This window comes from Myotis yumanensis, unplaced genomic scaffold (assembly GCF_028538775.1).
Source record: "Myotis yumanensis isolate MYYU_CA2020_CCGP unplaced genomic scaffold, mMyoYum1.0.hap1 SCAF_5, whole genome shotgun sequence".
NCBI lineage: Eukaryota > Metazoa > Chordata > Mammalia > Chiroptera > Vespertilionidae > Myotis > Myotis yumanensis.
Window position 1 is genome coordinate 39,076,736 of NW_027223756.1, and position 11,702 is coordinate 39,088,437.

The following is an 11,702-nucleotide window of genomic DNA, read 5'->3' on the forward strand; positions in this document are numbered from 1 at the left end:
GGCAGAAGGGAGCTCTTGAAGGATTTTGTGTAGGGAAATTACATATATTCAAATGCCACTCCACAACATTTTTTTTTTGTTTACTTATGGAAATTTGCAAACATACAAAAGTAGAATAGTAAATGAATCCCCAAACTCAATAATTATTAGAAAATGGCAATCTTGTTTGATATATACCTTCCCAAACTGGTTTATGTTAGAACAAATATCAGACATATTATTTCTTCTGAAGATACTGTGATTTGTACCTGTAAAATGTGAGGACTCTTTAATGAACACATATGTATAGCCACAATTCAGTTAGCACACCTGAAAAATTAATAGTAATTCTCCCATTATTTCATAAATTGTAGAATGTTAGAACCAAGATCAAAATTACATATATTAAAATTTGAATGTTTGTTAAGTATCTAGTAATCTATATGTTTCCTCACATTTTTTTTCTCTTAATTTGGTTCTTGAAAAATGGGTTTTTGTTTGAAGTATCCCACAAATTCATTTTTGTCTCCTACATTTCCGTGATGTCATTTAACATAGTCTTTTGTCCTTTGTATTTCCCGAATCCAATAGTTAAATCTAGAGGCTTTCAAAGTCCAGTTCAGAATTTTAGCAAGAATATTTCATAGTTAAATTTTTGGCATGAGTGATGGATTATGAATGGAGATTTTAGTGTTGAGTCCCTTCAATGTTTGAGGAGTCTGTGTGGGGCCAAGGACAGATAGAGCCCTGTACAGTCAGATCTGGGCTTAGGCAGCCTGTTTTTACCCCCAATTTCAGTAATTCCATTTTCTTATCTGTGCCATGGTATTAAAAATTGTTAGAAAACAATATTCTGAACTTTTTAATAAAAAATATAGTTGTGTTCATCATGTATTAAGGCAGTGCCTATACAGGGTCAAACAGACATTTCATCTGTTATAGAAATTTAGACTTTAAATTGGGAGGTATTTTTAGATAATTTTATTTTGCACATGAAATGATGTGAGCATTATTTTAAGAGAGCCTTAGATGAAACTTGCAAAAAATAATTTGATCATAATGTATATGTGAAATATGTAAAAATGCTTTGAAAATATTGATGAGCATTGGTAGGAATTGTTGTCAGACTTTATAACAGTTAATGAAGGATCACTGTGAGTTACAAATGCAAGTTTATTTTCTTTGAGAATGAGCTGAAATTGATAGTTTCTTTTATGTGAGAAAGGAGAAAAAATATTAAGTAAACAGAAGCATAAGAATTTCCTCTTTAGAAATAGTTTGATCCTGATACATCTTATAAACTGATTTTAAATACAATTTACTGCTCTGTCACTCCTTGTGTTATAATAGTTGTCAGATATATTTGATTTTGGGTAGTGGTTTCAGTGGCACCAGAGAAGCACCCTCTGTCATTTCTAGTCCTAAGGAAGAAACCCACCACAGAACTCTGGTGGCGCTGGGGTCCCCCTTACCTGTGCATTTCTCAGTGTCTTCCTGGGCAAGTTGAGAAGACTGCACTACACACCCATCCCAACACAGCCTTTCCCTGGGGAGTCTTCTATGGGGAGGCTCTGATGCTTCAACATCATTGAAAGAGGCTACTTGGGAGTCTAAGCATTTACTCAACTATTAATGCCATTTGCAAGTTCTCATTAAATTCTGAATCCCAGGGAGTTTCATTAATCTCAGTTAAATCAGCCCAAACATGACTTATTTTCCACCCCCATTGGATAAACACTCTATTCCCCAGCAATGTTGAGATCTTAACAAGTCCCATTTTAGGCCTGGAGGCAATGAAAGCTGGTAAAGGTGAGTTCTGGGGAAAATTGCCCTCAATTTGTGAGTCATTGGAATGCTTTTAAGGAGAGGAATTTTTTTCCTTAGAAGGGACACAACTAAAGAAAAGAAAAGGGGCAAATGAGTATTCTCTGTGTCTACATCCTACATCTTAGGGCCTCACTCCTTCCCACCCTTAGTGGGAGAGGCCTGGAGGGTCTAACTGCATTTTTGTAGATCTTACATCAGCCTCTGCCCTCTGCCATGTATACCCTGTTACTACTGTAGAAGTGGACTATTTTTTTGTATTTGAGTTTATTCTTCATTTAACTTTTAAAACACTACTATAGTTGCATATTAAAACAAACAAGTAGTGAGTATATTAGAATTACAGTCCTTCACTCATTCACTACATAAATAAAATGCCAGCAGTGAGTGTGATTCACTGGCCCCATTAAGAAATCTGACACTGCCCTAACCGGTTTGGCTCAGTGGATAGAGTGTCGGCCTGCGGACTGAAGGGTCCCAGGTTCGATTCCAGTCAAGGGCATGTTCCTTGGTTGCGGGCACATCCCCAGTGGGGAGTGTACAGGAGGCAGCTGATTGATGTTTCTCTCTCATCCATGTTTCTAACTCTCTATCCCTCTCCCTTCCTCTCTGTAAAAAATCAATGAAATATATATAAAAAAAATCTGACACTGAACACCACCCCTAGGATGATGTCATCATCCTTATATGCTTCTCCATTATAATGGCACTGTCTTTCTTGACTTGGATCAAAGTCCACCAGTTCTACCTGGTCCATTTCATCAGTCTCTTCTACTTCCTTTCAGGTAGGAGTTTTTCCAGCAAAGAGAGTTTATCAGGAGAGAGAAAGCCATTCACAGGAAAGTTTACCTTCAATTTGATGATTAGGTGACCCTTTTCATGTGATCTATGATGAATTGGCATGCCTTCATTTAACACACATTTGATATCTTCTTCATGCTTGACAATCTGACCTGGATGAAGGGTGATGACTATGATTCGGTTGTCAGGAATAGCTATTGGCTTTTAGAAGCCACACAATGCTTCAACCAGTTGTACGTCCATACACATGAAAAGGTCTTCTCCTTGTCGCATAAAAACAGCATGGTCTTTTTGATCTAAAACAATATCTCCTGGCTCCAGTCTTGGTTCTTGATCTTCTTCACCATGGAATGTTATCTTCTGGCAATCTTTCATGCCTTTATCATTAAGAACTTCCAGAATCTTCTCCTCTCGAACTATTTTCCTTCCATTGCAGCTTTTATATCCATCTTTAGAACTGATCCATTCCCCATGGCCCTGGTACTCCATGCATGCAGACTGAATTTGCTGAACCATCCCAGGTTCTATCTGGTGATTTCTTATTTATATTCCAGTACCTCAGCAATTGAGACAGCACTCTACTGTTCCTTTCTTACCATCTCAGCCTACACATTTGTCACAAATCACATCCTTTTGCAGAGCTAGTTTTCCTTTTGCACCATTATATAAATCTAAGGTTATTGAGAGCTGATGACAACATTTTTAAAAAAATATATTTTATTGATTTTTTACAGAGAGGAAGGGAGAGAGATAGAGAGTCAGAAACATCTATGAGAGAGAAACATCGATCAGCTGCCTCCTGCACATCTCCTACTGGGGATGTGCCCGCAACCCAGGTACATGCCCTTGACCGGAATCGAACCCGGGACCCTTCAGTCCGCAGGCCGACGCTCTATCCACTGAGCCAAACCGGTTTCGGCTGATGACAACATTTTTACCTCTCCTTTCTCTCTCTACCTTCCTCCTCCAAAAAACCCCCAAAAAACATATAAAGATGTCCATGGGAGAGCCAAAACCACCACCTGCTCCACCTTCCTTTAATTGCCTGTTCTCCTCCTTTGTCACATAATTCCCTTTTCTTTGCCTCAGAAAGCACTTCATAAGCTTGAGAAATCTGTTTAAACGTCTCTCCTTCATTTGGATTCTTATCAAGTGGTACTTCAAGGCCAGCTACCTGTAAGCCTTTTTCTTTTCTTTTTTAAAAATATATTTTTCATGATTTCAGAGAGGAAGGGACAGGGAGAGAGATAGAAACAATGATTTGAGAGAAGCATTGATTGGCTGCCTCCTGTACCGTCCACACTGGGGATCAAGCCCGCAAACCAGGCTATGCCCTGAGCGGGAATCAAACTGTGACCTCCTTATTCATAGGTCAACACTCAACTACTGTGCCATGCCAGCCGGGCTGTAAATCTTTTTCAATTCTTCCTGGGTGGCATTGGGTTTGACCTCCAAAACATCATAGTAAGTGGTTTCTTTTACCATTTTTGACAGCTGGAGAGTGGGCCGAGGCAGGTGTGGAGGAGCTGGAAAGAGCACATTGCTCTAGAAATGGAATATTTAAAAACTGCCAATGAGGACTTCCTTGGATGTTTTTAAGTGTATATTCATAACTTTAATTTTTTTCCTTCCTTCTGACCATGAAAAGAATCTAGGTAATAATTGCAATTTTCGTAACTATTGTTGCTGTAACAATTAAATGTCATGGCCTTGGATCTCGCAACACCTTGCCCTCCTGCATTTCATTCTATGCTACCATTGATGATAATTAGGATGCTATTGCATTCCATAGATTTCCCATGTCATACTATCATTGTGGTCCTTTACTATATCCTGACCCAGGAGCCTATTTCAGAGTTTATTTCATGGTGCTATTTCTGGTACAATTAGTGTCTGCGTCAGGAAACAGCATACTCAGAATAATTCAAGGAGGGTCTCATAAAGAGATGATTTACCAAGCTAGGGTACAGGGAAACTATGAGGGAGAGTACAGTACTTGGAGCTGGTAACAGAAGTGCACCACGCCTGCTTGAAGGGAGGAGTGGAAAGAAAAGTTAGCAGAACCCAGAGGGAAAAAATCTTGAGAGAGCCGCCTTGGCTGAGAGGCACAACCACTCCATGGGGAAAATCGGGAATCTCTTCTATCCCTCCCACTACCCACCAGGGTTCCCCAGTGGCAGGACCCAGTGGAAAGCCAGCAGGCCGGGAGACTCCTGAGGGCAGAGAACAATGTGTAAGATGTTGGGAAATGGATGGAGAGACACATCAATTATCTGAAGAGTTTCAAGAATGTTTGTGTTTAGCATCTTGTTTATGGAGATAGAAAATCATATAATTTGATGAGGTTTTCTTAGACTAGAACTAAGGAACTGATCAGCTCATGGTAGGAGAAAGCAAGAGCTTTAAGAAGCCCATTTCCTTATTCCACATACCTTCCAGGAGAAGAGTGACTTTTGTAGGCATCTTAGCTGTCTTGTGAGGTCACAGGAGTAATTTGGAAATACTTTAGTGATTATTCTGTGCTTGTTGTTATTCATCACCTTTATTAAATAATTTTATGAATTGAACTACATATACATTATATTTAACAGTTCAATATAAAAATAAATACTTTGGGATAAATAATTTATGTATATTTTAGAGCCCTTAGGGCTTACAAAAAGAATCTTAAAAGATCCATATTTATCATCTGAAGACGAAGAATAATTACAAAAGGTAACAAACCATACATCAAAAAATAAATATAATTTTTAAATATTTAAATAAATAGAAAGCCTGATACATTTTAAATGGGAAGCACTTAAGTCAGTGTTGAGAAGATTCTTTGACAAAAGGTAATCCACTTGTTCAGGAATTCTACGATGGTCACCGTCTCATCATCATAGTCACATTCGAATCTCGTTTCAGGTCCCTAAAACACAAATATTATAATTATTTTCTTAGTTAAGGCTGGTTTACCTTAGATATAATTATTCTCAATTGACGTATTACAGGCTTATGGCCTTTATTTTCAAGGAGGTTAAACATATTAGTCTCATTTTCTTGAAATGATCAAATTGATATGCTGAAATTATATGTTATGACACCAAGTGATAGTAACACACAAGCTGAGGTTGTTAATCCTGTCAATTTTAAGGAACACAATATTTTTCCCCTTGAATTATATACCAATAAGCATTTTTTTGTTGTTAATCCTTACCCAAGGATAGTTTTTCCATTGATTTTTAAAGAAAGTATAAGGGAGGTGGGTGGGAAGAGAGAGAGAAACATTAATGTGAGAGAGAGACATCAATTAGTTGCCTCCTACACATACACCAGCTGGGGCCAGGGAATGAACCTGCAATGGAGATACATGCTCTTGACCGAATCAAACCCATGACCCTTTGTTTCTTAGGCTGATGCTCTAAGCATTGAGCCACACCCGACAGGTAAGCATATTTTTGTTGTTAATCCTCACTTGTGGATATTTTCCCATTGATTTTTAGAGAGAGTGGAAGAAGAGACAGAGAGACACACATCGATATGAGAGAGACACATCAATTGGTTGCCTTCTGCACAGGATCGAGCTTGCAACTGAGGTACATGCCCTTGACTAGAATTGAACCAGGGACCCTTCAGTTCGTGGATGATGCTCTATCTCCTGAGCTAAAGCAGCTAGGGCCAAGTAAGCATTTTAAATGAAAACAGATCTAAACAAATATTTCATTAAATGCATGCAAAATCAAGCTTTTAACTCTCCTTTCCTCTGGGTGTAAATCTATATCTATAGGTTACATGTGTGCAGTACCAGTGATATACACATTATACTTTCTTTTTTAAACCTCAAGTCTCCTGTTATTCTATTTAAATGAATCTCTTCATATTTTCCCCTAAATGAGATAGAGCCAGTTAAGAGTAAGTTAGGACAAGCTTCTGTTTGGGGGTAATTTGTGTGAAAAACAGTTTCATGTATAGTCATTACCCCACCCCCCCACCTCAGTATCAGTAAAGGACCAACTTTTGAAAGTTTAAACATTGGAAGTTTTGTTTTGTGGACTGACTTTTTGGAAATGAATTTCCTTTGCCTTTGGCTGACAAAGTAGGAAAATATTCTGATATATAGTAAGATAAAAGAGGGCTTTTTAATTTTGAAGTAATACCTATCCTGGGAACATTACCAAGTGAGATAAAGTATTCATTCCCTTTAAGTAAACTGTTGAAGTGTTACATACTTTTTTACATACAATTGAATATTATAATCTCTTAGAGAGTGAGATTTTTAAGACATCAGGCTTTTGAAACTCAGAGTCTCTGATTTTCATATAATTTTCTCTTAATTTTGCATCAAGAACTTAGAGTCAGTTCTCTGATATTGGTAAAAAATTTTAGAGCATACCTTTTGACATAGATGAGAAACAGTCTATCAATGTCTAGATGACATTGCTCTCAATGTATTTTTAAAGAATTAAATGAAAGGAACAGTCTACTAATAAAATGACTTCTGTTCAGAAACAACTAGAGTTAAGATTTTTTAGGACCTTGGTTCTATCATTAAAATTACACCGTTTATTTAGGATACCTATTAACTCATGACTTTTGTACTTTGGCAGATTGGATAAAAAAAAAAAAGACATGAATCTCTTTTACATCACCTGAGTCCCTTGTATATTTCATGCTTCCTCTGCGTTTAAAAATACGTAAGGTTTTGAAAGTATTGCCTCGAAATAAGGAGTTAATTATCTAATTCATTGGCTATTTTAATGGTTGCTGATTTTTAGACCAATCTCTTAGTCCTTCTACCAGTGGTAGGGAAACCCCATTTAAAAGGCCTTTTAGATAATCAGTGTTGGTAATTCTGGAAAATGACCTGAAGGAATTAAAAAAATATATAATGAAAACTGTGCTTTCTGTGACATATTCAGTTCAGCGTTTTCTCCTACTCTCAGTGTTGTGTTAATGTGAGGGGTGACTGCAGGGCCAGGGGCTTGTCCCTGTGTGGATGGTGGGTGGAAACCTTCTGATGGAAACCTACCCTTATACCTTATTCTTCCCAGCTCCACAGTGTATCACCTAACACACAAATGATTCATGCTCACAGTGGAGTTAAAATGTATGAGCACTTCACAAACACCAAAAACGCTGTACTACTCTAAAATGCCCCTCCCTTCCATGTATTTTCTTTCCTGGTGAGCAAGTGAAGTATTGCCTTACCTTCAGGTTCTGAACGAGTACATTGACATTGCTCATTAATTCCGTAATATTGCTCAAGCTTTTCTCTAACTTTAGCACTTTCTCCAGAGGTTTAAGTTCATCTACTAAGCACTGCAGATGTTTCAATTCTGTGGCCTGGAATAATAAAAATAATTATTAGGTTAGTTTGCCTTGACTCAAAGTCAATCAGAACATAACCTCAAATTTATTTTATTAAGAGTAGCAGGACGTAGTTTTTACCACTCTCTCTGTTCTCAGCATTACTGTCAAGCTGGACCAATAGAGTTTACATGATAAGACTGGAAAAAACTAGAGTTCAGCTACCCACGATTAGAATTAATTGTTAGTTAACAAATAATCATTAATTTCAACTTAATTTGGTTTTGCAAAAAGGCAACATTTCTGCACCTAATTGCAAGTCACAGATATAGGCTGAATTATTAGGACCAGAGTAGGAATGTGGAAGTATGGATCACAGTCTATGATTCTAGTGTTTCATGGTACAAGAGTTGAGAATCATGGAATGTTAGGACAGAAGGAGCTCTCGGATGCCACCGGTCACAGGCCAACATTTTATACATTAGCCATTGTAACTGTGTATAAGATTGGCTTTCAAAATAGCAAGTCACATATAACTGCATCTTAATTGTTTACTTTTCTATAATAAGTACATTAAGCATTTTTAAAAATGATTTCTACCAACCAAATAAAACATTGCAATATTTAAAGTATTTTTGAATGGGCCTTCTGATTTAGACATACACACAGAATGATAATATTTCACACTTCTATGGTACATTGTAATTTCAAAGTGTTTTCTCCTAAATAAGTCCAGTTAAGTCTCACAGCCACCCTTTGAGATAGGCAATGCAGAGTCATCTCCATGTTACAAATAAGGGAAGCAAATCTCAGATTTTGTGTTCTCCCAAGGCCACATGACCAGGAGGAGCCAGGATCAGGTTTCAGTTTTATCTTTATAGCATTAACCCAGAATCCTTTGAATTAAATGTTTTTATCATTTTCTGAAATAGAAATATGGAATGGTTGTAAAATGAACAAGTGAATGGAGTTTATCACATCACTTTGGTTTCAAATAGATCTTGAGTTGTCATTTAGAAACTGTTAGATTTCAAAGAATCTACCATCCTCTAAACTGTGCACCCATCTCATGTTATCCTTCCAACAATCTTCAGAGGGAGAGGTAGCACTGCACCACACAGGTCTTAAGACATTTTCATCTGCTGGCCTCTCAACTTGCTACTGCAGGTTCTACAAGTTCAAGGCTGGAGTTTTCGGCATGGGCAACTTGGAGTTAGTCCCCTTAGAAAAGTCTAGAGCCATGGTTGGCAAACTGTGGCTCGAGAGCCACATGCGGCTCTTTGGCCCATTGAGTGTGGCTCTTCCACAAAATATCACGTGCGGGCACGCGTACAGTGTGATTGAAACTTCGTGGCCCATGCGCAGAAGTCGGTTTTCGGCCTGGGCGAGTCTATTTTGAAGAAGTACTGTTGATATTTGGCTCTGTTGACTAATGAGTTTGCCGACCACTGGTCTAGAGCAGTGGTTCTCAACCTTCTGGCCCTTTAAATACAGTTCCTCATGTTGTGACCCAACCATAAAATTATTTTCGTTGCTACTTCATAACTGTAATGTTGCTACTGTTATGAATCGTAATGTAAATATCTGATATGCAGGATGGTCTTAGGTGACCCCTGTGAAAGGGTCATTCGACCGCCAAAGGGGTCGCGACCCACAGGTTGAGAACCGCTGATCTAGAGTCTTTAAGTTGCTAGAGGTAAGAGGTATGTGTCTCTGATTCAGCTGGAGATCACTAAGTTATTTCCTTTTCATCTTTTAAAAGAGTAGCTTGAAGCATAACTTGAGTAAGTAAGAGGCAGATCAATGGAATTACATCTATGATCCTTTAAATCCCATTCTCCCCACCCCGCCCCCACGCCCCAGGCTTTTCCCAGCACTGGTTTTGCCTGTTCTCTGTTGACCCACGTAGCTGTTAGCAGTCCTCTCTTAGCAATAGGGCCTGGATGATCTATGCTTATCTAGCTACCTGAATCCCAAAACAACCAAATGGAGCTTTTAAACTAGGAAAATAAATCATCTAGCATAAGTCTCTAGGCCTATTGGCATAAAAGATGTGTAAGTCCACAATTGTACTTTATACTCCCCAGGGAGAATTTTGTCTTTACTATTTACTACTAGTAACAGCAAATGCTTGTATGGTGCTCACCATACGCCAGATGCTTGTAGGAGTCCTTTACATTTACGTATTAATCCTCACAGAACTATATGAAGTATGTACAGTTATTCACAGATGTAGACAAGAAACAGTCACAAAGAGAGCCTGGTAACTGCCCAAGTTCACAAAAGCTAGGACATGGTAGAGCTGAGATTTCAGTTCAGATCTGGCCCTCAGGTCTGTGCTATGGATTAGTGCTACGTTGCCTCTCAAAGGCAGACTCTTAGAGATTTCTCCTAGGACACAGGATTTATTTTAAAGAGGGCTGCTCTGAAGTCAGTTTCAGTAATTTTCATGGTAAAAGTACATAATAGATATCTGTAGAGTTTTACATTTTCAGATGAAGCAGTAAATTCACATAAACTTGTTTTAAAACTGTCCCAGCAATGAAATGAGAATATTATTTTCTTTTCTTCCCAACTCCTTTCCCTCCAAACACAAACAAGAACATCTAAAAAATACATAGGCAAAGCCATTTTACAAAAGCCCCATTATCAAACCTGGATATATATATTTAAAAATATTGAAGTTACTAATACTTTTTCTCAGGTGAGATGCCATTAATGCAATCTGTGTGCTAATTTCTATTTTACTTTGCATCTTAATAAAACACAAAATGAACTTAGAAAGTTGTACTTACATTCCTGGGCATGTAAAACTTAAACGTGAGCATCATGGGGAGCTTGGAGTTCTTGTAGTTCTGAGAAAACACAACAGACTGTTATTACAAAGTGCACTCCAGGCAGAAAAGTTAAAGGGAGTCATTTTAGCAAGCAAAGGATATACATACACTGACTCCATTCAGAAGCCGCTGCATATCCAGTATCAGCTGCTGCAGCTGCTGCTGTGTTTCCTGGCTGGAGCTCGAGGTAGGTGCACCGTCTGCGATGAATGCGAGAGTTAGTGCAATACAGGACAAGAAGTGCATCTTGTACATTGTGGCAGGAGGTGAGGTTGATGCGAGTAGTGGTAAGAGAGCTGATAGAGAGCTCTTGAGCAAAAGGAGCAATTTATACTGTTAATTCTGGAAAAATATCATGGGGGTGTCAAAATATTTTACATATTACACATATTTTCAAAGACTTTACCTGTGTGGCAAAAAGCATTACCTTTATTTTTCCTCTTCTGATGACTCTTTGGAATTTCTTTAAACCCCCGTGAGCTGACTGAATGGATGTAGGTGAAATCCCTCTTGGTTACATTAACCCACACTTCTGTGGCAGTTCCAATGCATATGCCTCACGCCTTCTGTATGAAACAGTTTTTCCTCCTCTTTCATTAAGGGGGCGGGGAGACAAAAGTGGCTCATGAAAATGTTCTCTTTGTTGTAAAATGATGCTGAACATGTGGCTCACCCTGTTGTGGTGGACGAGAGCTGGAGCAAATAGTTGAAAAGAATAAATGTTTAGATTTGTTGATTAGACAGGAAGAATATTGGTTTCCTGTTTCAGGATGGTTTGGCCTTTTTATCTACACAATGCTTGAGCTAATGCGTACAATATGATAGATCACTTCTTATAAAGCTAGAGAAATACTAAGATTAGGATACATATCATGGTCATTGATCTTGAGATACTGTTTTCTGCTGTTTTAATTTGAACATGTTTTTTGTATCTGTTTAAATCTACTACCTGTTGTACTTTTAAAAAACATA

At 38.1% G+C, this 11,702-nt stretch overlaps 1 protein-coding gene and 1 pseudogene across 1 annotated transcript; both read right to left on the minus strand.

The window, feature by feature from the left end:
• Positions 1-508: 508 nt before the first annotated feature.
• LOC139010128 (dnaJ homolog subfamily A member 1-like) lies at positions 509-4,089 on the minus strand (annotated as a pseudogene).
• A 1,315-nt stretch (positions 4,090-5,404) lies between these two features.
• IL2 (interleukin 2) lies at positions 5,405-10,985 on the minus strand. Its single transcript, XM_070417198.1, has 4 exons — positions 10,839-10,985; positions 10,689-10,748; positions 7,795-7,929; positions 5,405-5,515 (listed from the first exon to the last, which is right to left on the minus strand). Exons 1-4 carry the CDS (start codon positions 10,983-10,985, stop codon positions 5,405-5,407), a joined length of 453 nt encoding a protein of 150 aa, XP_070273299.1.
• Between the last annotated feature and the right edge of the window lie 717 nt (positions 10,986-11,702).